Source organism: Phyllostomus discolor, chromosome 1, assembly GCF_004126475.2.
Source record: "Phyllostomus discolor isolate MPI-MPIP mPhyDis1 chromosome 1, mPhyDis1.pri.v3, whole genome shotgun sequence".
In the NCBI taxonomy this organism is placed as follows: Eukaryota; Metazoa; Chordata; class Mammalia; order Chiroptera; family Phyllostomidae; genus Phyllostomus; species Phyllostomus discolor.
The window spans coordinates 103,467,804-103,494,158 of record NC_040903.2 but is presented as its reverse complement, the minus strand read 5'-3'; the positions used below and the strand labels follow the sequence as shown (position 1 = coordinate 103,494,158).

Genomic DNA, 26,355 nt, shown 5'->3' with positions numbered 1-26,355 from the left:
ACGGGATTTTCATTTTTAAAATAAACCAAAAGAAGGAAGTTCAAAGGTCAACTTACTTCTCATCTCTGGCTCATAACTCAGGGAACTTGGTTTGTGGACCCTATATTGTTTTAGCAATTTTTTGTCCCAGGCACCACAATTTAATGGACTGGCCAAACGCAAAAACTCCCTAAAGAAAAAACAAAATTATTTCTTGATTGAGAATGTTACATAAATCATAAACCAAATATACAAAATATTTGATTTAATAAACCACAACACATTACTTAAAATACAAAAGTAATCCCAACAATTATTTTAAAATAAAATACAATGTTAATTTTACGTATTAAATACCAAGACTGAAAAAACAGAATATTGTGAAAGGCTAGAAAATGAAATCTAAGGAGCATGTTTTTCTGGAATATGACATGTCCTCTGCTAGCTTTTCATGTAGAATGCAATGACATGCAATTAGTTTATCACCTATGGCTCACTAGCACTGGGTTACCAGTACCATCATGTGACCTTCTGAGAATTCACTAGCTGTGAAAACTCAGCAAGTCCAAATGGCTGCTTTCCGTTGCTTGCTGTTTATCTAAATAGGCAATTTAAGTCACTTAGTAAAATACTACAACTGGGTATGAGACAGTCTCTCTCCCACTCATTCTCTACTTTTAAAGTAGCAGATTACCAAAAAGCATCAGAGGAAAATACCCATGCTATTTTCAATATTTTAGGATTCTGATCATATCCATAACACGATGGAAGGAGTAGGGACTGTCTAATTCACCTTGGTGTTATCAAGGCCTAGCCAACTAGCTGATACAACATAGTTTAATTGTTTACTGCATAAGTTTTTAAAAAATCTATCATTAGTTTGGAGTTACTTAAAAAACATAAATTACATATAAAGTACAACCATTTTTAAGGAAGTTCCTTAAAAAACAATGAAAAAGATGTACTTTGGTAGCAGAAAAAAATTTATCTTACCAAGAGAGCTACTAATATTTTAAGTGACAAGATATGTAAGTGGTAAGTGTATTTTTATAAGGAGGGACAAGATGACATACATTAAATCTGTTTGGCCAAGTAATCTTAAGAAAAATACTTTTAAAAATGTTGTTTCATCCCTTAAACACAGAATACTGTTTGTCTTCCATTTAAAGGTTATTTAAAAATCAATATTTCTTGAAAGCTTAAACTACATAAGGTTTATCTATACCATGGTATACTACTTGGCTACAAAAAGAAACAAACTATTGGTACACAAAAAGTTAGATGAATTTCAAAGGTAGATCAGTGAAAAGACAACCTCAAAAGTCACATACTATGCTTTTATTTGCATAGCATTCTCAAAGTGACACAATTATGGAGATGGACAACAGGCCAGTGGTTTGTGGGGGCGGGGGCATGAACATGACAGTAAAGGGGCAGCACCAAGGAGATCTCTGTGGTATCTTGTGTGGTGGTTACATAAACCTACACAGGTAGTCAACATCAAGGAACCAGAGCATACGCGGTTACATTGTGCCAATGCCAATTTCTTGGTTTTGATGCTGTGCTATAGTTACATAAGCTGTAAGCACTGGAGGAAACTGGGTGAAGGGGACACAGAACCTCTCTGAGCTGACTTTACAACTTCCTCTGAATCTATCATTATTTAAAAATAATAAAGTGAAACAAGTATTTCTTAAAGGAGTTCTTACATATAAAAAGTTCTTAAAGTAGATGCAAGTCATAGACATAGTATGACTTTATTTTTAAGGCAAAGTGAGTTTGCTGAATTCAAGTGGAAGAAAAAACCAACAAACAGAAACATCTTCTGTTCATTAACAACTAGACTTACCTGTTTATATGTGCTATTCTTTGAGCATTTTGCCCATGTTTGTTGTCTGTTGGTTTTTCCCACAGATACTTGAATATATGTCTATTAAAGCAAGAACTCTTGCATATAAAGGCCCTAAGAACTACTATTACTAATGACTAATTGTGGATATTACAATGTGAAAAAGAGAACTACTGACCTCAGCACCATGGGCTCCAGAGCCTGAGAGGCTAATCTTTCAAACATCCGCTGGAGGGGCGGGTGCAGTGCATGGTCCTCATCAGCCAGTGCAGCACTACACCGCTGCAGCAATCGTGCATGAAGACCAGCTTCACACATGACCTGCTGATTTCTTTCTGTGTGCACCAGGGATTGTAAAATATTTGCCACAGCAAGTTGAAGGTCCAAAGCATGCTAAAGTTAAAGAAATCCACACCACCAGGGCATTCTTAATAAGAGAGGTGACAGTTCTCTGCACACGAAGTGCACCTTTTACTATGAGGTCTCAACATGATGCAAATCACATTCAGATGCTTTAAGCAGCTGGCTTAGAGATACAGCAAGTCCAGAGGAGATCGAGGCACACAACTCCTATCCACATTTTACAAGCACAGCCAGCTGGACTCCATTCTATTTCAAGTCTTTTATATTACATGACCATATACCTAATAATAGTATTTTTATTTTTACAGAAATAGTGGCTGCAGAGCCCTTCCACAGTGGGTAAATAATCAGTATAAAGGAAGTCCTATTATTTACATTTGTGACACTTTAAGCCTTAGAGGCCATATATTTTAACAAAATTTGTCAACCAAACTCTAGTTCATCCAAATTCTTGAGTGCTACAAGTCAAAACACATTAAATAGCTTTAAAGTGGTATCTTCAATCATTTTTCTTTCTGTACTACTTATTAATGACTTCCAGTGTGAAGCAGGATTTACAAGGAAAAACACAGTAATTTTCACACTAGAAAAGAATTATATTCTAGAACATTCATAGCTATCATTAAGACAAGTAATAAAATTAATATAAATTAATGAAAATTAATAGAAAAACTCTCTATATTTTTTCCTTAACCCACTTTGGTATATGAAACAGATGGCTTCATATTACTTTCCATCTTTCTGGGCCCCGATCCCTTTCTCATGCAGTCACACTCACAGCCTGTCACTCAATGAGATGTAAAGGAGCTAACATATACAAGCTTACTTCTGGCTGTGCCACTGACCCCACAGAGGCCAGGAGGTCCAACATAGCAAGCATGGCTCCAGGATGGATGATGACAGCATCGGAACTCTGGAGAGATGAAGTTGCCACATGTAGTTTCGGGTCATTTTTAGGAGGGTATATGGGAGGAGTTGAAACACAATGATATGCATGCCTATGACAAGAGAAAGAAGGGTAATTTGGTATTTAATTCCAATCACATTCTCCATTCATTTTCTTCATCTGTTTCCTTTATCCACTGATAAGCAAAAAGCCTTGTAATTCAAGGCTGGGCTATGACATGCCTTAAGTTTGGGATATAAAAAGGCACTATACTGTCAATTCCCAATGAGTCACATATAGACAATTCATTGGTCACTTTCTTTAGGCTCTTATATGTGTTTACCATTTACTCTTTGGATAGTTTCATTAAAGAATGGCACATGGTGACTAGAGTTAACACTGCTCTATGATATATTTGAAAGGTGCTAAGACAGTAGACCCTAAAAGTTCTCATCACAAGGAAAACATTTTTTTATTGTATCTATATGAGATAGATGTTAACTAAATTTACTGCGATAATCATTTCACCATATATGTAAATGAAGTTATGTTGCACACCTTAAATGTACACAGTGCTATATGTCAGTTATATCTCAATAAAGCTAAAAGGAAACAAAAAAAGAATGGCACCTGTACCAGAAGATGTAAATAGGTGAATCTATAGTGAATAGGTGAAATCATAGCTCTAGGAAAGGTGACAGTTCTGATAATAGGTGAGGAGAGTGCAAGTTAAGTTAAATCCCTCAATAAAATTGTTACCTTTTGAATGCTTATGTTTTTTTAACCTGGCTTTAAACCATAGGTAACAGAATCAAGAATAAGACCAAACTGGCCTACTCCATAACTGGGTCAGTGGAGCCAGGGTTGGCTCAGAATCTTAGCCACCATTAGCATCAGGGAGTTTTTTCCTTTAGCTTATTGGGAACTATACTCACCGTCTTTTACATTCTCTCTCCTTCCACTGAAAATAAGTTTTTAATTTTTAAAAACTTAGAATCATACTTTATATAACAAGCTCCTGTGAATTAGAAAGCCTAGCCATGTCCTAAATATACAACATTTCTTCTCATCAATGATCTCTACTTTCTATTTCGTACTATTCTCCTACAATTCATAAGTCTTGTACATTTTGCATCTCGGCTCTAGAAAATAGATGCTTGTGGCTTTAGCCTATGGAAGCTCTTTGTTTCAATGAATTGGTTTCAGCATAATCTGTCTAGTGCTGAGCTGTGTCACTGAGAGCAGTGCAGTTTCAGCTCTCTGGCACAAGAGCAGCTTGGGAAACAGATGCTTTAAGTCAGTGATTTAGAAGCAAAGAATTGGCACTGCCAGGTTTCTTTCTTTCTTTTTTTAAAGTGCCATTTTCTTTTTAATAGAGACTACGAAAGTATTCAGCTTCATGTATAAAAAAAGCACAGGGACTCTCTTAGTTTATTTAAAGTCAGAATATCTTCCACCCACTAATTTTTTCAACTCCCTGTTTTTTGGATTTTGTTCAGAAAGATTTAATTTCTAAGTTAAGATACATTACTAAATGCTTATTATCAATAGTTATCCTCCTATGTTACTCCTTTTTGTCTTTAAAATATTTTGTCCCATCTAGAAAAAGATTCCTAATTCCTCTATAGTATAATAAGAATTCCTAACCATTAAGAATTTTCATAAAGACTGTTTTCATTACACATAAAACAATAACCCATACTTGAGGAAAAACATAGATTCTAACTGAATATTTAAGCTATAGGCCTTCCAAAATTATTTCTGAATTTCCAGATTTAATATAGATTTGAGTTTTAACTATGAATATACTCAAACTCTTTACTAATACATAACTATTACAGTAGTAAGCCTTTAAAAAAATCTTACATGAGGAAACAATATTCTGATACAGAAATCCATCCATTTTTCTCAAACTAGAAACATATTTCAAGTATTGTATAAATCTAAAACATGGTATTTATTAACTAAAATTAGGTCTATTTTTTTAAAAAAGACTTTATTTATTTATTTTTAGAGAGAGGGGAAGGGAAGAGGAAAGAGAGCGAGAGACGCATCAACGTGTGGTTGCCTCTCATGCACCCCCTACTGGGGGACCTAGTGTTCAACCCAGGCATGTGCCCTGACTGGGAATTGAACTGGCAAGCCTTTGGTTTGCAGGCCCAGGCTTAATCCATGAGCTACACCAGCCAGGGCTAAATTAGGTCTATATTTATAAGAATTACATAGCATTAATTCTTACTAAGTCACTTAGTTATCAACATAAGTATTGCCACTTTTTAAATTTAGAGATTATAGTAAGCTTATTAAATGGATAATTTCCAAGCAAGACCTAATAATTTTCAAATACAGAATAAAATGAGTTACTTAATTTTTATGTTGCAGTTTCCTTTAAAACCTACAATAGTTGATTGCTGTTTCATATTTCAAACTAAGCTCATACACGCATGCACGAGCACACACACACACAAATGATCATTTAGTGTGCAGAGGCACTAAGTAATGGGTACCATGTTTAATGATAACTAGTACTTGCCACCTCTTTCTCCATTCCAGATAATTCTGGAGTGTCTTGGTTATTATTCTGCATTTTGTTTGTACTTCCTCTAACTCTGATAAACACTGTTCAACTATATCCTATTCCATTATTCCTTCTGGATAATAAAAAAGATTATGAGTTTTAGTTTTCAAAATATATAGTTTCCTAGTTCCTTTCCCCCCAATTCTTAAACTAATTCGAGAATATTCTCTTTGATTTTATATGTCAGACAAGTCTCACAAGCTCAAAACTTCCGTAGTATCTGAATACTCCACAAGCCATAAAAACTAATACAATGTTGGTTTCTCCTTTTGCCAACAAAAATATGTTTTGCCACAAGATACCCATTAGCTGATGTAATTTGTTATGTTCTTGAAATGTTCTAATTTGGAAAGTTACTATATTGTATTTGTAAGATAAAAAAACTGTTTTTTTATTAGCTTATGGTTCTTATCACTGAACAAAATTTATGTAACCTAGCCAGAATGGCAAATGTAAAATGTCAACACTGGTCTTATTAGCATGAACATTTTCAGGAGCTTCTCTGAGGTGACATCAGCGTGTAAGCCCGATTAGAATTCTAATAGACAAGATCCACTCAACCACTGATGCTGATTCAGGGACAGTTTCCTGTTACACCAAAGACAAAGAATCCTTACAGATGGCTATGTTGCAAATGATGACAAATGTTTTTGATCTAAGGCTTTCAATAACTCTTTATGGTATGAAATAAAATGCTGTTTTCCCTTTATCAAATTACCATTTACATAAATGGCAAATTCTGATAGATTTCTTTTTTAATGTGTTCCTTTAATCTGTAAATTGCTATTAAAATATTGTGTATTTTTAATAGTTTAAAAGGATTAAATATTTTTAAACAGTGCTTTGTAAGCCTTTACATTTGTGACAGAATTATATATGTGATTTTTAAAAATTATAACTAGTAACAAACAATTTTCTAACATTCAGTAGTTCTGTGTAATAGTGAGAACACATGAATCTTCAAACCTGAAGAATAGCTTTTGCCTCATTCATTTTAGCAACACAAGAAAAACACTAAATCAACTCATATTGATGTTATGGTCTCTTGAATTAAGAAGAGCTCTTAAAAAAATGAAAAGTAGTAGGTTTAAAACACAAATATGTTGAACAATACTAAATTCACTTAAAACTATTCTGAATTATGCCATGTTTTACTGGAAAAAAATGAGCTGTAAGTCCCAGTGTAAATTTAACAGAAGGGAAACATTAAGTCTATATACCTAATGAACATTACTACTGATATACATTAAAATACAGAATCTGTAACAAATACTTTTAACATAAATACTCCAATTATATTCAAGATCAATGTCAGAACAATAGCAATAAAATTAAACAACACAGGAGAACTTCAGGATTCATTTTTAGGAAGCCATATTAATGCAAGCCTTGAGGACTTATATATACTTCGTCACAAGGAAAAGAGGAGAAGGTAGAGTACTTGGTTCCAAGTGCACAGAATATGATCATGGATCGTACTTACGGAATATGGACCTTAATTGGACTCTTGCCAATCAACTGCTGGTTCTTTATACCCCATAAACTTTATATATGAGACTTTAGTTAGAAAGAGATTTACACAGAATTGATGAAAGCAAGAGCTGGGACAGGTTTTTTATTGTCTTTTTCACTGGTTAGCTGTGACAAATCTCCATAATAGCATCACATTTCAGCTGGTTGAGAAAACACACATTTCTTTGCCAGTGCTGTGATGTTCACTGGAGAGCAATAGTAAAAACCAAAAAACCTGATCCCATGGCACATTTAAAGTAAAAAGAAAAAGCAGGAAAGTACTCTATGTAAAGAGGCATTAAACCCTCATTTCTACAGTGATTTTAATAAAAAAATGCTGCTCTATAGCAAAATGCATATTTTAGTCTAAATAAGAGTTGGATGACATGTCCTCCCTATCTTCTCAGCATCAACACAGTTTACTCTCATAAATATCCTCAGAAGTTGAGTATTTTGAAACCTAAAAACAATCAAATAGCCCCCAAAATTGTTACAAGGTACAATCACACATTAACATATAATTAAGCACAAAAGAAAAAAGCCCATGTAAATAAAGATCAACTTCTGTTATAAGATCAGTACCTTTTCCTGGACAAGGCTGGTGTACCCCAAGGAGAGGGGAGAGAAGACTCACTTGTCAGGCAAGGAGGGATCTGTTCTGCACGACTACAGACAACAAAACAGACAAGGTGGTTTAGAGAGGTTAGAACAGAACACCAGGTGGCAGTCGGTTAGTTTCACAAGAAATACCAGTAAAAGTTTTATAAGGAACATCCTCCATACTTAGCAGGAACAAGGAACAAGACTACCACACACACACTGAGAGAAAGCATGCTTAAGGCCGATGCTTATCTATTAATGTTAACATTTAATGCATTTGTTAAACAGGGTGCTATAAGCCTTGTTTTTGACAAAGGAAACTAAAAATGAGGCACATCAACTAAGAAAAGTAGAAAACAAGGAAAAAGAGGTTGAATCTAAAATGTATAAAATTCAATTTTAAATAGCTTATTCCATGAACACAACTATCCCGTGTTTCCTATGAATATATATTATATGAATTTTTACTTTCAAGATAGGAAAAAAATTGAAAACCAATTTTTCCTAACATCACTTTTATTTTCTTATTTAAACATTAGGGTCTAAAATATTATTAAGAAACAAGAAACAGCTAGTAGACATTTCATAATAAAGACAGTAAAACCTAACAGAAACTCTATCTATAAAGCAAGAGTTACTTGCTTTATTTATGGGGGCAATATAAAAACAATTCATTTATTTCATGAAATAAAACTATGGTAACTGTCAAAAGTGATAATGCTTGGGACAATTTAGCAGCATGATCACTCTTACATTACTCTCAAAGTGAGGACTTAACTGAAAACACAGTTTAAAAACTGAAGTGAGTGACTAGGTAAGTGGCACTCCTATGATCTCTCTTAGACTCTGGGTTTCCCTCATAGATTTCCCCACGCTCTATTGTAATTATTTATGTGTTTGAATTTAAGCTACAGAATGGCCATGACCTCAGCAGTCTTGTGTTGAGCTGAACCCACAATGCCTAGCACAATGACTTGGCACTTGTTTAACGAAGAATGAGTAACTGAGTCTGAATTATCTCTTAACCTATCAATGACTCTTAGGGAGCTTTCCTCATTTTTTCAAGGAGTATGTTGAGAGTATACCATGTGCCTAGAAATAAATACAATCATAATCATATTCTACTGTTGATGACTAATTTCACTCAGTCCAGATGTACCTAACATTGTTGACAATAGATGAAAAACAGAACAATAATAAACATTACCATTAAAGAAAACTTCATAGAAACTGTTTCATTAAGTGCTTCAAGAGTTAACTGACCCTAGATTTACAAATAATACACAGATGTCCATGTTGAAAAACATAACATCAAAGCAACAGTAATATTCACAAATAAAGTGACAGACAAGTAATTAAGAGAGAAAATTCATTTGTTTTCATCTTCCTTCAGGTTACCTTATAAGTCAAGCCTTAATGATGAAGTCATACATAGTATACCCTTTAATTCAGAGCACAGCAGAGCCATACCTGTCAAAAGAATCTGTGGCTACTTTGTAGAGATAAATAAAGAGTTTACTGCAGTGCCGTAAAGTGGGTGAAACTGAGTCCACTGAAATTATGTCTTCCTCTAAAAGTCTTTGAAATGGCTGTGTATTGGAGGGGAAGACATTCATTGGACTTATTTTTCTTAGGTCTGAGAAGCAGCCAAGAAATCGAACAGCATCTGCCAACTTCTCATACTGAATCTCTGTTTTGAAGAAATGAGAGTTGGCTGGCTCATATCGCATTGCTGCAGTCAACGTACAGAACACAGTGTGGAGAAGTTCAAATACTTGATTCTGGTTCACTTTCTCCCAGCCATTCTTCGGTGGCAAGCTCAAAGATCTTTCCATAGCAACAAGCAAGGACGTTATGTACACAAATCCTCCAACTTTCCTGAAAACTGTTCTTGACCGATGGCTTTCTCGAAGGACTGACAGGAGGGCCTATGGGGGACAAAAAAAAAAAGAAACAAAACCAAAAAACCCACATAAAAAATCTTATAATTCAAATAAAAAAATAGCATACTGGAATATCCAAAGGATACAACACCATTCTGTGAACATCTGACATTAATGTTTTTGTCATTTAACCAATACACAGTCCTGTGAAGCATATCAAATAGTTTCCTAATTAAAAACTGCCATAAAATCAGAAGATATTTTAGGAAACACTAGACACATTCCTTTTGATAAGTCTATATCCAAATCATGGTTGAAAAGATTTTCCTATATCTTTGATAGCATCAATGAATTCAGTAATTTTTACAAAGTTGCATTGGTAAATCAGTTAAAATACTTAATCTAATTTTACACAATCATGAAAACTTACAAATGTGTGTGTACATAAACTGATTTATTTTAGAAAGGGTCAGGGCAGGCAAGACCTTAAGAATTTCAATTCATATGAAGTTGCCATATACTGATGCTCTGGAAAGAGGAGTCAACTCACATTTCTTATCCGACATTCTTTCTTGCAAAGTGAAATGAGCCTGAGGGCCCAAAGAATTCTTTTTTCTGTAACAGGTGTAAGCGCTAAGAAATAAAACCTGAAGTTCAAATAAATAAAACCTATTTTATCACCTATTTTCTGAAATGTCATACTTTTCATCTTAGTTTAATATTAAAAATAACATTTTATAAAATTACATAACAATTTATGGGGCACTATGAAGTGCTGGGCCCTTACTATGTACTAGGCACTTCTTGAGTCCCACAAACAATGGGAAGACAAAGAAATAATCCCCAAATGAAAGGGAAGGAGGAAGCCTCAAAAAGAATGCTGAATGAAACAGAGGCAATTCAACTATCAGATATTGAATTCAAAGCAGTGATTGTCAGGAAGCTCAATGAGCTCACAATGAGCTACGAGAAACTACAGGGAAGCTACAATCAACTCAACGAAAACTACATCAGCATAAAAAAGGAAATAGAAACTCTCAACAAGGGCCAAGAGGAAATGAAGAATACAATCTCTGAACTGAAGAACACAGTAGAAGGAATGAAAAGCAGGATCGATGAAGCAGAAGATCGGATCAGCGAGCTAGAGGACAAAATAGAAGAAAACACCGAGACTTCCGGCAAGATGGAGGAATAGGTGGAGGCACCGTACCTCCTCGTACAACCAAGATTAGAAAACCAATAATTTACAACAATAATTTACTATCAGAATAACACCCAGATCCGGCAGAGGATTTATCTGAATGGAAGTCGGGCAGCCAAGAAGTTGAAGTAGACGCATTCATCCGGACTGGTAGGAGAAGACGAGCCAGGCGGGCACGGGGCTGGCTCGGGTAGGCGGCGCGCGGAGGTCGGGGGAAGGTTTGGCGCGAAATCATCGGCATAAAAGCCATCCGGGGGCGCAAGAACGCAGAGGTGATCCCTGAGTACGCAAGCTGCGGCTGGCAGACCCAGAGGGGTAGCGATTGTGGACCAGGGCAGAACTCGCGGCCCAGAAGCTCAGACAAGGGTCTGAGTCCAGGAGAACGGAACTACCGCCATTGTTTTCTCCCGCCCCGCTCCCGCTCATGCCCCGCCCCCACATATAACGTCACAATCTAGCGACTGCGGTGCCCAGCCCCAGTGAGCACCTAAGGCTCCGCCCCCCACTGTAACAAGAGCGACCAGACCGGAAAAAAAAAAAAGGAGAGACAGGGGAAAAAAAAAAACAACAACCATGTTTTCAACAGAGCAAATCAGTCCCCCAGGACTCATCCTTTTGAGCGACCAAGAATTAGCCAATCTATCAGATGCGCAGTTCAAAACACTGGTGATCAGAAAGCTCACGGAACTGGTGGATTTTGGACGAAATTTAGATGAAAGAATGCAGACTACCATAAAACAAATGCAGGAAGACACGCGGAGGAGAGCCAATAGTGAAAGGAAGGAATATGAGTCTCAAAACAATACAGTGGACCAGAAGGAAGATAGAATCAACCAAGCAGGAAAGCATGATGAAATAAGAATTCAAAAAATTGAGGAAAAGATTAAGAGCATCCAAGACACCTTTAAACGTTCCAATATCCGAATTATAGGGGTACCAGAATCGGAAGGGGAAAAGCAACAGATTGAGCACATATTTGAACAAATAATAAAGGAGAACTTCCCCAATCTGGCAAAGGGAACAGTCTTCCAAGAAATCCAAGAAGCTCAGCGAGCCCCAAAGAAGTTGGACCCAAGAAGAAACACACCAAGGCACACCATAATTACATTAGCCAAGGTCAAAACGAAGGAGAGAATCCTAGAAGCAGCAAGAGGTAAGGGGACAGTCACCTACAAAGGAGTTACCATCAGACTGTCAGCTGATTTCTCCAGAGACCTTACAGGCAAGAAGGGGCTGGAAAGAAATATTCTAAGTCATGAAAGACAAGGACCTACATCCCAGATTGCTCTATCCAGCAAATCTCTCATTTAGAATGGAAGGGCAGATAAAGTGCTTCTCAGATAAGGTCAAGTTAAAGGAGTTCATCATCACCAAGCCCTTATTTTATGAAATGCTAAAGGGACTTATCTAAGAAAAGAAGATAAAGAAAAGACATGTATAGTAAAAGGACAGCAAACTCACAAATATTAACAACCACACCTAAAGCAAAACCAAAAGAAACTAAGTAAACAGTTAGAACAGGAACAGAACCACAGAAATGGGGGGCACATGGAGGGTTAGGCAGCAGGGTAGTGGGAGGAGGAGAGCGGGGGAAAAGGTGCAGAGAATAAGTAGCATAGACGGTAGGAAGAAAATAGACAGGGGGAGGGCAAGAACAGTACGGGAAATGTAGAAACTAAAGAACTCATAAGTATGACACATGGACATGAACTAAAGGGGGAAATGTGGGTGGGAGGGGGGTACAGGGTGGAGGGGAGAGAAGGGGGAAATGGGACAACTGTAATAGCATAATCAATAAAATATATTAAAAAAAAAAAAAAAAGGTTTCCAAAAAAAAAAAAAAAAAAAGAAAGAAAACACCCAGAAAGAGCAAGAAAAGGAAAAGAGGCTCAGAAAAAATGAAGAGGGATTAAGAGAAATGCAAGACAATATGAAACGTAGTAATATCCGCATAATAGGGATACCAGAAGGAGAAGAAGAAGAAAAAGGGATAGAAAACCTAGTTGAACAAGTGATGATGGAAAACTTCCCTAATTTGATGAGACAAAAAGTCACACAAATCCAGGAAACACAGAGAGTTCCAATCAAGAGGAACCCAAAGAGGCCCACCTCAAGACACATCGTAATTAAAATGGCAAAATTTCAAGACAAAGAGAGAATCTTAAAGGCAGCAAGGGAGAAACAGGAAGTAACATACAAGGGGGCCCCAATAAGGCTAACAGCTGACTTCTCAATGGAAACACTCCAAGCCAGAAGAGAATGGCAAGAAATAATCCAAGTAATGAGAACCAGAGGCCTGCAACCACGACTACTTTACCCAGCAAGGCTCTCAATTAAGATAGAAGGCCAAATAAGAAGCTTCTCAGACAAAAGAAGTCTAAAAGAATACACCTCCACTAAACCAGCTCTGCAAGAGATGCTGAAGGGACTGCTTTAAGGAAAGAAAGGGAAAGAGAGAGTGAGAGAGGATCACACGTACATAAAAGGCAATGAATAAGTACCTATCAATAATAACCTTAAACGTAAATGGATTAAATGCTCCAATCAAAAGACATAGAATAGCTGATTGGATAAGAAAACATGACCCACACATATGCTGTCTGCAAGAGACCCACCTCAGGATAAAAGATCTGCACAGGTTGAAAGTGAAGGGCTGAAAACAAATTTTCCAAGCAAATGGACAGGAAAAAAAAGCCGGGGTAGCAATACTCATATCTGACAAAATAGACTTCCAAAGAAGGTCCATAAAGAGAGACCCAGAAGGTCATTTCATAATACTCAAGGGAAGAATTCACCAAGAAGACATAAATATTGTAAATATATATGCACCCAACATAGGAGCACCCAAATACATAAAGAAAATCTTAGAGGACTTCAAGAAAGATATGGACAGCAACACAATTATTGTGGGGGATTTTAACACCCCTCTATCAAAAATGGACAGATCTTCCAAAGAAAATATCAACAAAGATATTGAGGCATTGAACAATACACTAGATGAACTGGGCTTTACCGATATTTACAGAACCCTCCACCCCAAAGAAGCTAAATACACATTTTTTTCAAATGTACATGGAACATTTTCAAAGATTGACCACATGATAGGACACAAAACAAGCCTCAACAATTTCAAAAATATTGAAATCATATCAAGCAATTTCTCGGATCACAAGGGACTGAAACTAGAAACCAACCCCAAGGAAAAAAACCCAAAACACTCAAATTCATGGAGATTAAACAGCATGCTATTAAACAATGAATGGGTCAAGAATGATATTAGGGAAGAAATCAAACGGTTTTTGGAAACAAATGAAAACGAACTCACAACAACCCAAAACGTATGGGACACAGCCAAGGCAGTCCTGAGAGGGAAGATCATAGCGATACAGGCCCACCTAAAAAAGTTAGAAACATTTCAAACAAACAACCTAACCCTATGTCTACAAGAACTCGAGGAACAACAACAAAGACAGCCCAGAGCAAGCAGAAGGAAGGAAATAACCAAGATCAGAGCAGAATTAAATGACATAGAGACTAAAAGCACAATTCTAAAGATCAATGAATCCAAGAGTTGGTTCTTTGAAAAGATAAACAAAATTGGCAAGCCTTTAAGCAGACTCATCAAGAAAAAAGAGAGAAAACCCAAATAAACACAATCAGAAATGAAAGAGGAGAGATTACAACAGATACCACAGAAATACAAAGGATTGTAACAAATTACTACAAAGAGCTGTATGCCAAGAAATTTGAAAACCTAGATGAAATGGACAAATTTCTAGAAAAATATAACCTCCCAAAACTCAACAAAATGGAAGCAGAAAGCCTGAACAATCCAATAACAGCAAAAGAAATTGAAGCAGTAATCAAGAAACTCCCAACACTAGGCACTTCTTTAACTGCCTTTATGCATTAAATGTATTAGGCAGTACTATTATCCCTGCTTTATATAAGAGGAATTGAGGCTGAACATGGTAAAAGACAGGATAGCTTACACAACAGCGAGGGACGATTTAAACCCAGCAGTCTGACTGCCCTACTTAAGTACTTAACCTTGACCTTACTGCACCCAACAGTAATCTGAAATGTTTGCAGATACAGGGGCTCCTTTCCCCCCTGTTTAGTCATTGGAACACCATGGGTATTTAATATTATTTCAGACCAGTTTATAATCATTACATGTGAAAAGTCCATTTCATTAATATCTTTCACACATTTCTAATGACATCTGAAGAAAGGAAAGGCTATACATTAATATATATGATTATCTTTTTTTGAAATATCCTGCTTTAGAAATTATTAACACTTCATTATACATACCTATACTTTATTATTTAAAAGATAGGAAATATGTGATCTATATATGTAAATAAAACTAAAAAACACAGTGTATTTCTTCCTTTACTCTGCAACTAATAAACTTCCATTTTAACAGGATATGGTAATAATGAAGTTTCCATATCATGTCAAATTTAATTAACTGTACTCATACTTGTAATATCAATTCATATTGACACAAGATTTTATAACTTAAAAAAATTGTATAACCAAGCATGGAAATTAAATAAAGGCCAGAGTAAGTAATGCTTGGGTTGAAATTGACTCCAACATTAAAAAGTATTTTGCCACGGTCAGTTACTTAACCTTTCTGTGCCTGAATTTCCTCTTATGTAAAACTAAGACAATAAACAAGATGATAGCAACAACTTACTTCACAGGAAATTCATGTAAAACCCTTAGCAAAGTGCCTGGCATATAAACCCATCACTATCATAATCTTCAAAAACACATTGGTGGAAACCAAGTATTATTTTATACATGAAGAGGAATGAGTTCAGAGCTGAAGTAAGATGTATGAAGTCATATCACAGGTTAGAATGATGACAGGAGTTAGAAAAACTGTGCTTATTAATCTTTAGTCCAATGCTCTATATACTATGTACTTCCTAGGTAAGTCCATCTCCTACCACCTCAGAACTGGCACACTTAACATTATCAGAGCATAATCTCAATATTTGAAAAATTTCAAATACTGTGAATAATTTAACATCCTGCTGAAATCTGTAACTAATGAGATGTAGCAAACACCAAAGTTAAAATGAGCTGTGGATGCTAGGTGGTTAGACAAAATCATGGGCTATATATTACCTACATTTGCACAAATATAATGCATACAATTAAAATTTGTGCATTAGCAGAATTATAAAATACTACATCTCATGAAATGTTGGGTTTGTGCACAAACAGCTGCAAACTAAATTACAAAGGTCTGTGTCTGTCTATGGAATGGGGGGTACGGAGAAGCAGTTCTAAATGTAGCAAAAATGGAAACTGAAATTGGGATTCCCCAAATGCTCCACACTGTCTCCCAACTCTACTTCATGCCCTCATAGCAGTGGAATGCTGGAACTAGCTCATACTGACTCTTGAGAACGAACTGTTTTATTTTTGGAACTTTGCATGCCAGTTGTTAAAACACAGCCATAAATAAAAATTAAGTTCTATAATTTCACAACTAAATAACTTTAAAAACAAAAGTAATAAATACCCAAAACTCCTGCTTCCTAGTTATTTTCCACATTTTGCAATTAACTGTTTTCTTGATATTGCACTGGTCAAAAAGTCCGTTACACTTTTTCCATAAAATAAGACACCTTTTTCATTTTCACCAACTACTTTACTGATTTGTATATTTTGAGTATGTCAGCTATCTCCTGCTATTGGCTTCTAGTGGGTAGAGGCCAGGGGTGCTGCTAAACATCTTCCAATGCATAAGATGGCTCCACAGCAAATACTTGTTTGGCCAAAATGTCAATAGTACCAAGAAACTTTGCAAATCACTTTTGACATGTTTGATCAGTCACAGCACCTTCTTCATACACTGCATAAATCATTTTTTGCATTTCAGTTCCATTTTTACCTTTCTTGAAATAATAAAGCATAACATGCCAAAAATGTTGCATATCTTCTTCCATCTTCAATATTAAAATGGCTGCACAAAAATTCACCAATTTTGTTAAGCTTTTTTTAATGCACACTGATATGACAGCTGTCACAATATAATCTAACAAAAATGTTTTGAATGAAGTTAAAGACAACTAAGCACTACTAGAGTCACCATACAGAAACAAACCATGGACTTTTTGGCCAAACCAATACTATATAATGGGGTGCTATTGTGTATCTTTTTTCAATCCACATTCAGTAACACATTAGTTGCCTGAAACATGTCATAGTGTAAATATTTACACCATAGAAATTAATAAATGTAACACATCAGGAATTCCCCCCACCCCTAATCTGAGTCAGTTATTATCATTTACCAGAACAATACTGCCTTAAAAGTACAGGGCAGCCAGCTAATTACCTCTTAGTAACTTAGCTACTAATTTTTGCAAATCCAATCAAAAAGGAAAATCCAATCCAAGAAAAGAGGAAAATGTATGTTAAAAACACTGGCAACCTTAAAATCTTTTGAAGACACTTGTTTTGTTCCCCCAATAATCCTTTCAAATACATGTATGTTCCCTAATATTAACACTTATGTAGATTTCCTTCTTGTCTAAAAGAAAAATTGTGGTCAGATTAATTTTGCTTTAAAATAAAACACACACCCAAAGTGTCATTATGCTCCATCAAAACAGGATAAAATATATAATAGCACAAAGAAAAAATGCAAACTTCTCATTATTGACGAGAAAGTAACTGACTAAAGCAAAAGTAAAAAGAAATACATGATCCTCAAAAGTAGCTATTACCATATTTTGCTGTGTATAGTGCATTCCTTTGTGTAGTGCACACCCGTGTTTTTGTGCGCATTATACATGGGATTAGGGTGCCCATTATTATACCCATGGCATGTAATCATTATACCCATGTATAAATAATGCATATCCTTATTTTTCCCTCAAATATTTGGGCAAAAAGTGTGCATTATACACAGCAAAATACAGTATTTCTGTGATGTCTGTGGCAGGGATGGTGTGAAGATACAAGAAGAGGGTGTCAGAGGGGAGGAAGACGGCATCCTGAGGTCCTTAGAGGCAAAGTTAAAGACACTGCCTTTTCTTCTGCTATTATGCCAGTATACTGACATAATTTTAGAACAAAAATGGCAAGAATACTTCACAATAGTTTTAAGTCACTTAAAAATAACCATGGATTTTAGTAGTAAAAGAGTAGTAACAACACACTTATCAAACTTACCTTTAAAATGTCAGTCTTCAATTGTAGTTCTGTTGGTGGGGCTGAATGCATCAACCCCAGGAGAGTGCCCATGTCATCATCCCCGTTTGGAGAGAGCACCAGCTGCTGGATAATCATCAGGGCATGCTGTCGGCACTGAGGGTACTTCACTATATTATGTGCACATCTTGCACCTCCAAATTCTCGGAAAATTCCTGGAGAGAAAAAAATTAAGTTTGATATTTTTGTATGAAGAGTAACTCAAAAGAATGCACACAAAACCTATACAGCTATTTTACCTGTTAAATTATAATAAAAAATTCTACTAGGGATAGTGTCAGCAGAAAAAAAAAAGCACATTTTCTCTAGATTTCCTTAAATGCAAAATTAATATTCACCATGTCCTTATTCTCCAAAGCCAGAACATTAAAAAATTCCAAAGGTAACAATGAAGAGACCCATTTTTTTATGTTAAGTCTTTAAGCTGAATAATACTTGAAATCAATTTTCATAAAAAGCTTTCAAATGAACAATACCCTCAAGTAAATGAGATTTAAATTGAACAAAGCTTCTAAAATAGTATTAAAGAAATAAATGAAATATAATTATTCTATGATGAGAAAAATTACAGGGAACCAAATTTTTTAGTTAGGCAAAGCACTCAAAACATCACCATAATGCTCCAAATGCTTTATGCAGTTGATTTACTTAATCCTCACTACTGTACAGATGAGATTTAAGACATATAGAAGCTGAGTAATGTGGCCAAGATCACACAGCTAACAAAGGACAGAGTAGGAGTTATGCCTAGAAAGCCCAGCTCCATAGCCTGTGTTCCAGTCCACAAGTGATACTGTTCTCACATCAGATATCAAGTATTAAAAAAAATGGACCAACTGATCTAAATCACCAATTAATATTTTCTCCAAACTAATCATTCTATCCTTTATGCTTTTAGGATACCTTGTATATGCCACTATTATAATACTTTATATATCAAATAGTCTTAGTATTATTTGTTTATATGTTTGGTCTCCCTTTAAACTTCTGGCTTGTGTTTCATAAATATTTCCTGAGAAAATAAATGTCAGCATTTTTTGCTGTAGCAGCCACTGACCTCTTTATTTAGTGACTTTCTATTTCTTAACTTTTTAAGAATTTTATAACCTTGAACTACATATAAGTTATTACGTGCTTGAGATTTTGCACATGGAAGACCATGTTTACTTCCTGGTTGCCAGTTGGTGTCCATGAAATAATCATAATCACTAATGTTTTTTAATAGTTCTATGAGCACAGCATTGTTTTAAGTGCCTGAAATCACAGGGCTCATAACATCTTTTACTTTTAAAACTGATCTTAGAGAGAAAGGGGGATGGAAGACAGGATGTGGGGAGAGGGGCAAAGGGGGAGAGCGAGAAAGAGAGAGAGACAGAGAGAAAGGGAAAGGGAAACAGAGAAACATCAATTTCTCAGTCCACTCATTGATTCTTGTGTGTACCGTGACTGGAAATCAAACCTGCAATCCTGGCACATCGGCATGACACTCTAACCAACTGAGCTAGCCAGCCAGGACAGTAATATCTTTTGTAACAAGAAGATAGTTGATGACAAAAGAATTTTGTGAAAATGTCTGGTGGTCTGAGAGATAAAGTAAGTGACTTTTAGTCATACAGAATAAGCTCTTCACTCTCTTATATTAGAACTATTCAGGCCCTCCCTGTGGGCCATGCCACCAAAAGCTAAGTTGTCAATAAATTCTTGTTAGTATACCCTTATTATGTTTCTGATTATTTTAGCCAACTAGACCTAGTTAGTGGAAATAAGGAGATTATGCATTATATCTTGAACGAACTGTTAAAATCATGCCCATTAAACCTCACCATACTCACTGTTTGACTTAACTATTAAATTCATTCAACTGTATCTTGCTTGGCATTTGCCCCAACTGCATTTACAGAATTACTTATATGGTTACGTTTCCATCTTTCCCCCATCAGTTTGTAATTCCTTTGGGGCAAAAATTATATCTTTGTAGCTTGAACACCTGGTATTGTGTAAGGAACACAATATATTTCATTTTTATTATTATTATTATTCTTAAAATATATTTTAATCATGTTGAATACTGAGTTCTTCTGCATTCAGGCAAACAGGCATGCACTTGTACATTTGCTTGTTTGATCAATCATTTCCGTTCATTTGTTTGTTCATTCTTGGCTATCCAAAACTCTTAAAATACAATTCAAATTCCTCAGCATGGCCTAGAAAGCTCTCTATGACCTGTGCACAACCTACTCATCTGGACTCACCTCCCTGTCACTTACTCCTCTCTCAAGTTGTATTGACATTGTTGTCTGACAGTTTTCGGATGTTGGTGAAAATCTCAAGTATCTTTCTTCAAAGCAAGAGTGATATTTTATATAATACAGTTGGACTGTCTATTAATCACAGGTAGAAAAGGACTGAAGACAAGTTGAGCCCAAATATAAAGTAAAAGACTTAATAAATCCAATTTACCTAAGAGAGGCAAGCTTTATTAGAGAATCATTTTTCAATATTTCCCAAGGTTGTAAATTGTAATACTCTAACCTGAATATTAAAAAATTAACAAAACCACCATATGAAACAGCTATGTTGGAAACCATTTTTATTTTTTAAAGTATATTTTATTGATTTTGCTATTACAGCTGTCCCATTTTTCCCCTCCCCTTTATTCTCTGCCCCGCACCCCCTCTCCAACCAGCATTCCCCTCCCTTAGTTCATGTCCATGGGTCATACATTTAAGTTCTTTGGCTTCTCCATTTCCTATACTCTTCTCAACCTCTCCCTGTCTATTTTGTACTTACCATTTATGCTTATTCCCTGTACCTTTTCCCCCATTTCCTTATCTTCACTCCCCGATGATAACCCTCCATATAATCTCCATTTCTGTGATTCTGTTTCTGTTCTAGTTGTTTGCTTAGTTTGTTTCTGGGTTCAGTTATTGATAGTTGTTAGTTTATTGTCATTTTACAGTTCATATTTTTGATCATTTTCTTTTTCTTAGATAACTTCCTTTAACACTTCCCATAATAAGGGCTTGGTGATGAACTCCTTGAACTTGACCTTACCTGGGAAGCACTTTATATGCCCTTCCATTCTAAATGTTAGCTTTATTGGATAGAGTCATCTTGGATGTAGGTTCTTGCCTTGTATGACTTTAAATACTTTTTTCCAACCCCTTCGTGCCTACAAGGTTTCTTTTGAGCAATCAGCTGATAGTCTTATGAACGCTCCTTTGTAGATAAATGTCTCCTTTTCTCTTGCTGCTTTTAAGATTCTCTCCTTATCTCCAATTTTGGATAATGTAATTATGATGTGCCTTGCTGTATTCCTCCTTGGGTCCAACTTCTTTGGGACTCTCTGAACTTCCCGGATGTCTATTTCCTTTGCCAGATTGGGGAAGTTCTCTTTCATTATTTTTTGAAATCAGTTTTCAGTTTCTTGCTCTTCCTCTTCTTCTTCTGGCACCCCTATGATTCAGATGTTGGAAAGATTAAAGTTGCCCCAGAGGTTCCTAAGCCTCTCCTCATTTTGTTCAATTCTTGTTTCTTCATTCTGTTCTGGTTGAATATTTATTTCTTCCTTCTGCTTTAAATCATTGATTTGAGTCCTGGTTTTCTTCCCTTCACTGTTGGTTCCCTGTGTATTTTTCTTTATTTCACTTTTCATAGCCTTCATTTTTTCTTCCATTTTGCGACCATACTCCACCATTTCTGTGAGCATCCTGATGACCAGTGTTTTGAACTCTGCATCTAATAGGCTGGCTATCTCTTCATCACTTACTTCTAATTTTGGAGTTTTAATCTGTTCTTTCATTTGGGCCATATTTCTTTGTCTTGGTGCACCTATTATGTTGTAAAGGGTGGAGTCTTAGGTATTCGCCAGGGCACAACCACCCAGTTTGCTCTATATGGGGGAGGAGTCACAGAGAGAACAATGCCCCTTGTTTAGCTCTTGGCTGGCTGGCTTTCAGTTACTTCCCCTCTGCCCTACAAGCAAATTGGGCCCTTTAGGTTCTGATTCCTGGGTGGGTGGGTTTGTGTATGTTCTAGGACCCAGTTGGTCTCTCCAACAAACTTTCTTGTGAGGCTAGGAGTTTCTCTGCTGCTACAACCCCCACAGGTTTGTACAGCCAGAGGTTTTGAGACTTTCTTACCCTGCGCTAGAACCCTGAGTTGCTCAGTCTGTCCTGCTCTCCCAAGTTGTTCTTCTCAGTTTACCTGCAGGCAAATGTTAGACTACCCAGTCCTCCAGCTGCTGCCTCTCCTGCCCTAGTCCTCCAGCCGCCACTTTGCCACGTGTTGTCTCTGCCCTGGCTGCCTGGCTCTGCCCTTCTTATGGGTCTGGATGCTTCCTCTTTAACTCTTTTGTTGTTGGACTTTCATAGAGTTTGATTTTCTGGCAGTTCTGGTTATTTTTTGTTTTTAAACTTGTTGTCCTTTTTTTTGGTGTTCAAGGAGGTAAAATGTATCTACCTACATCTCCATCTTGGCCAGAAGTCGGGAAATATTTAAATAAGCAAAGTTATTTGACTAAGAGTCTGTATTACCTAAATAAAAAAATACAGAAGAGAATACTTCAAACACAAGGCACATTATAAAAAGGAATAAAATATGAGAACATACTTTCAAATAATAGCGCTGTTATATATTTTGTCATTAATATACTGATAAAGGTCAAAAGCACGGCATTTCTAGAGATATGATAATACCATCACTAAATCAATACTGTTTTTTCTTACACGATAAGAGTATTTTAGAAGCAAGAATAATTAGAGAAGATATAACCAGAGGTATGATCCCCCCAAAGCACTTGCTAATAGCTTTTCTAGTTACCTGCATTTGTGTTGGATCCTTGAAGAAGCACTGTCAAGGTTTCCATAACCAACAAAGCCAGGTGTTTTTGGTCTTCAGTTGAACTATTATTTCTTGTGTCCCCTAGAAAAAAGGAACAAAGATCCAAATCACAAAGTTATAAGCTTGTATTTTGCTTGGTTCAGTTTTCTTTTAATAATTTAAAAAATATTGGTTTAATGTTCACTTTTACCACTAATACAACTGACATAATACAACCTTTAAAAATGATACACATGTCCGCCAACTATCAAAACTAAGGTCAAATCCATGTTTACATATTTTATTTTGATGAGGCTAGAAAGTTACAATTATCTAACAAATACTAAAAAGGAAAATGTCAATCAAACTTAACTGTATTCTTTTTACTACAATTTTCCTTGCAAAGAGGCTCAATAATAGAATGCTAGGTTATAATGCACCAAAGATAAAGAAAAGTTTAGGAACAGTGCTATCTGTTTAACTTGTATTAATTCATTCAATGCACTTAATGCTTAACTAAGTGCCAAGTACTACTGTGCTTTTATCAGCTTTATCAAAAAGGACAAAAACCATAAAATTTGATAATACTGTGTGCATACATATCACAAGAGATATATCTACTCACTCTCTGTAATTAATAAAAACATTTTGAGACACCTAAACATTCCAACTGTTTCTAGAAGCTTTTTGAATTCGCTCTAAAAAAACTAGTAGACACTAGTCATATGGATCATAAATGTCTTCCTCAGCTGTTACCTTAAATTTTCTTTCACCATGGTGATACATTTCTAGGTGCTACCCACTCCTTCCCCAACTCCCCAACAGAGGTTAAATGAACAAGTCAACTCTGGGAAATATTCACAAAGATGTCATAAAACACACATCAGTAAGTCATTCAAGTCAATAACCAAATGAAAGGCAAAACATGAACAAAACAACCTGCCTAAAGCCCTCTGTCAAATGAAAATAAAATTATGGAAAATGCTTTACCTTGTTCATTTAGTGCCTGAGCTGGATCCTTCAGGAGGGCAGCATATTTGTGCAAAAGGTTTACCATGACCTCTAGAAGGCCCACCTCCCTGAACACATCCTTAAATATGTAGTCATGTCGTGTAAACTTAAGAAGTGTTTTCATTGCAATAATGCTACACTGGTAAGAAGAACTAGATTTTAAGAGAATACTAACACTAATAAGTTCTTTACAGGGGATATAATTTAAGCTAAACACGACAAACTCCAACATCTCAAAGTATTTGTTTTGTACTTCCGGGAGTTTAGAAATCTTCTCTGCAAATTGTGACAATGTGTGCTGTGACTCTAGGATGAAATAATTGGCATTGTCAGCCATGTAAATATTTGTGATGGCATCAAGGATGATTTGGGCAAGGAAGCTGGTTTTTGCTTTCAAAAATGCATTCTGAAGAACTGCAAAGGCCTGAACGTTTCTCACACTGTGACCTAAAATAGAAAAAAGAACACAAAGTAGGTGCTATGTGATATTTTAATCATGGCAACCTAGTCTATTTAGACAGATCATAACATTTATCCACTATTTACTGATAACACATACTGTTTTTCAAAAAACTCTATTTTTCTTCATCAGGTTCAGTCATTTATTAAAAATAAGTAACAATACTGAATAAACTTTCAATGCATCACTGAAAATATTCTGGTTCAAGAATAGCATATGTTGAAACAATAGTTAGTTTTAGAGAATAAAGCATATCATATAGGTCCAGGCTTCAGACTATGAATGTTTAAATGCTCCAATGAAAAGATATAGAGTAGCTGAATGGATAAGAAAACAGGACCCGCACACATGCTGCCTATAAGAGACCCACCTCAGAAGAAAAGACCTACACAGACTGAAAGTGAAGGGCTGCAAAAAAATATTCTAAGCAAATGACAGGGGAAAAAAAGCTGGGGTAGCAATACTTATATCAAACAAAATTGACTTCAAAACAAAGGCTATAAAGAGAGACACAGAAGGACACTTCATAACACTCAAGGGAAGAACTCATCAAGAAGACATAAACATTATAAACACATAGCACCCAATAAAGGAGCACCCAAATATATAAGGAAAATCTTGGAGGACTTCAAGAAAGACACAGACAACAACACACTTATACTACGGATTTTAATACCACACTGACAAAATGGATAGATCTCCTGAACAAAATATCAACAAGGACATTGCGGCATTAACGTTCTAGATCAAATGGACTTAACTGATATATATAGAACCTTTTATTCCAAAGAAGAAAAATATACTTTCTTTTCAAATGCACATGGAACATTTTTTAAAAATATATATTCTCTTTTTAAAAGATTTTATTTATTTATTTTTAGAGAGGGAAGGGAGGGAGAAAGAGAGAGAGGAACATCAATGTGTGGTTGCTGGGAGTCGTGGCCTGCAACCCAGGCATATACCCTGACTGGGAATCGAACCTGCAATACTTTGGTTTACAGCCCGTGCTCAATTCACTGAGCTACGCCAGCCAGGGCTGAACATTTTCAAAGACAGACTACATGATAAAACACAAAACAAGCTTTAACAAATCCAACAAAACTGAAATCACAGCAAGCATTTTCTTAGACCACAATGGTTTGAAACTAAAAACCAACCTCGAGGAAAAAATCATTAACACTCAAGTTCATGGAGATTGAAAAGCATGCTATTAAACAATAAATGGCTTAAGAATGAGATGAAGGAAGAAATAAAAAATTTTCTCAAAACAAATGTAAATGAACCCACAATAGCCCAAAACTTATGGTAGATGGTGAAGGCAGTCCTGAGAGGAAAGTTCATAGCAATACAGGCCTACCTAAAAAAGATAGAAACATTTCAAACAAACAACCTAATCCTACATCTATAAGAACTGGAGGAACAACAACAAACAAAGCCCAAAGTGAGTGAAAGGAAGAAAAAAACAAGATCAGAGCAGAATCAAATGACATAGAGACTAAGAACACAATTCTAAGGATAAATAAATTCAGGAGCTGGCTCTTTGAAATGATAAACAAAATTTGCAAGCCTTTAAGCAGACTCATCAAGAAAAAAAGAGAGGGGGACCAAATAAACAAAATCAGAAATGAAAGAGGAGAGATTACAACTGATACCACACAAATACAAAGGACTGTAAGAAAATGCTATGGACAATTATATGTCAAGAAATTTGAAAACCAGGGTGAAACAGACAAATTTGTAGGAAAATATAATCTTCCAAAACTGAATGAAGAAGCAGAAAGCCTGAACAGACTAACAGTGGATGAAATCAAAGCAGTAATCAGAAATCTCCCAGCACACAAAAGCTCTGGACCAAATGATTTCACAGGAGAATTTTATAAAACATTTAAGGAAGAGTTCATCCTTATTCTTCTTAGACTATTCAAAAAAATCCAGGAAGATGGAAGACTCCAAACTCTTTTTATGAAACC

General features: G+C 35.8%; 1 protein-coding gene across 1 annotated transcript in view; it reads right to left on the bottom strand.

Annotated features, from left to right (window-relative positions):
• WDFY3 (WD repeat and FYVE domain containing 3) overlaps window positions 1-26,355 on the bottom strand; it is a 243,909-nt gene that overhangs the window by 109,798 nt on the left and 107,756 nt on the right. Inside the window, 8 exon segments of the mRNA XM_028505686.2 lie at window positions 57-169; window positions 2,007-2,221; window positions 3,018-3,189; window positions 7,750-7,833; window positions 9,238-9,695; window positions 18,055-18,248; window positions 22,915-23,016; window positions 23,905-24,372. Coding sequence (XP_028361487.2) covers window positions 57-169; window positions 2,007-2,221; window positions 3,018-3,189; window positions 7,750-7,833; window positions 9,238-9,695; window positions 18,055-18,248; window positions 22,915-23,016; window positions 23,905-24,372 — 1,806 coding nt within the window.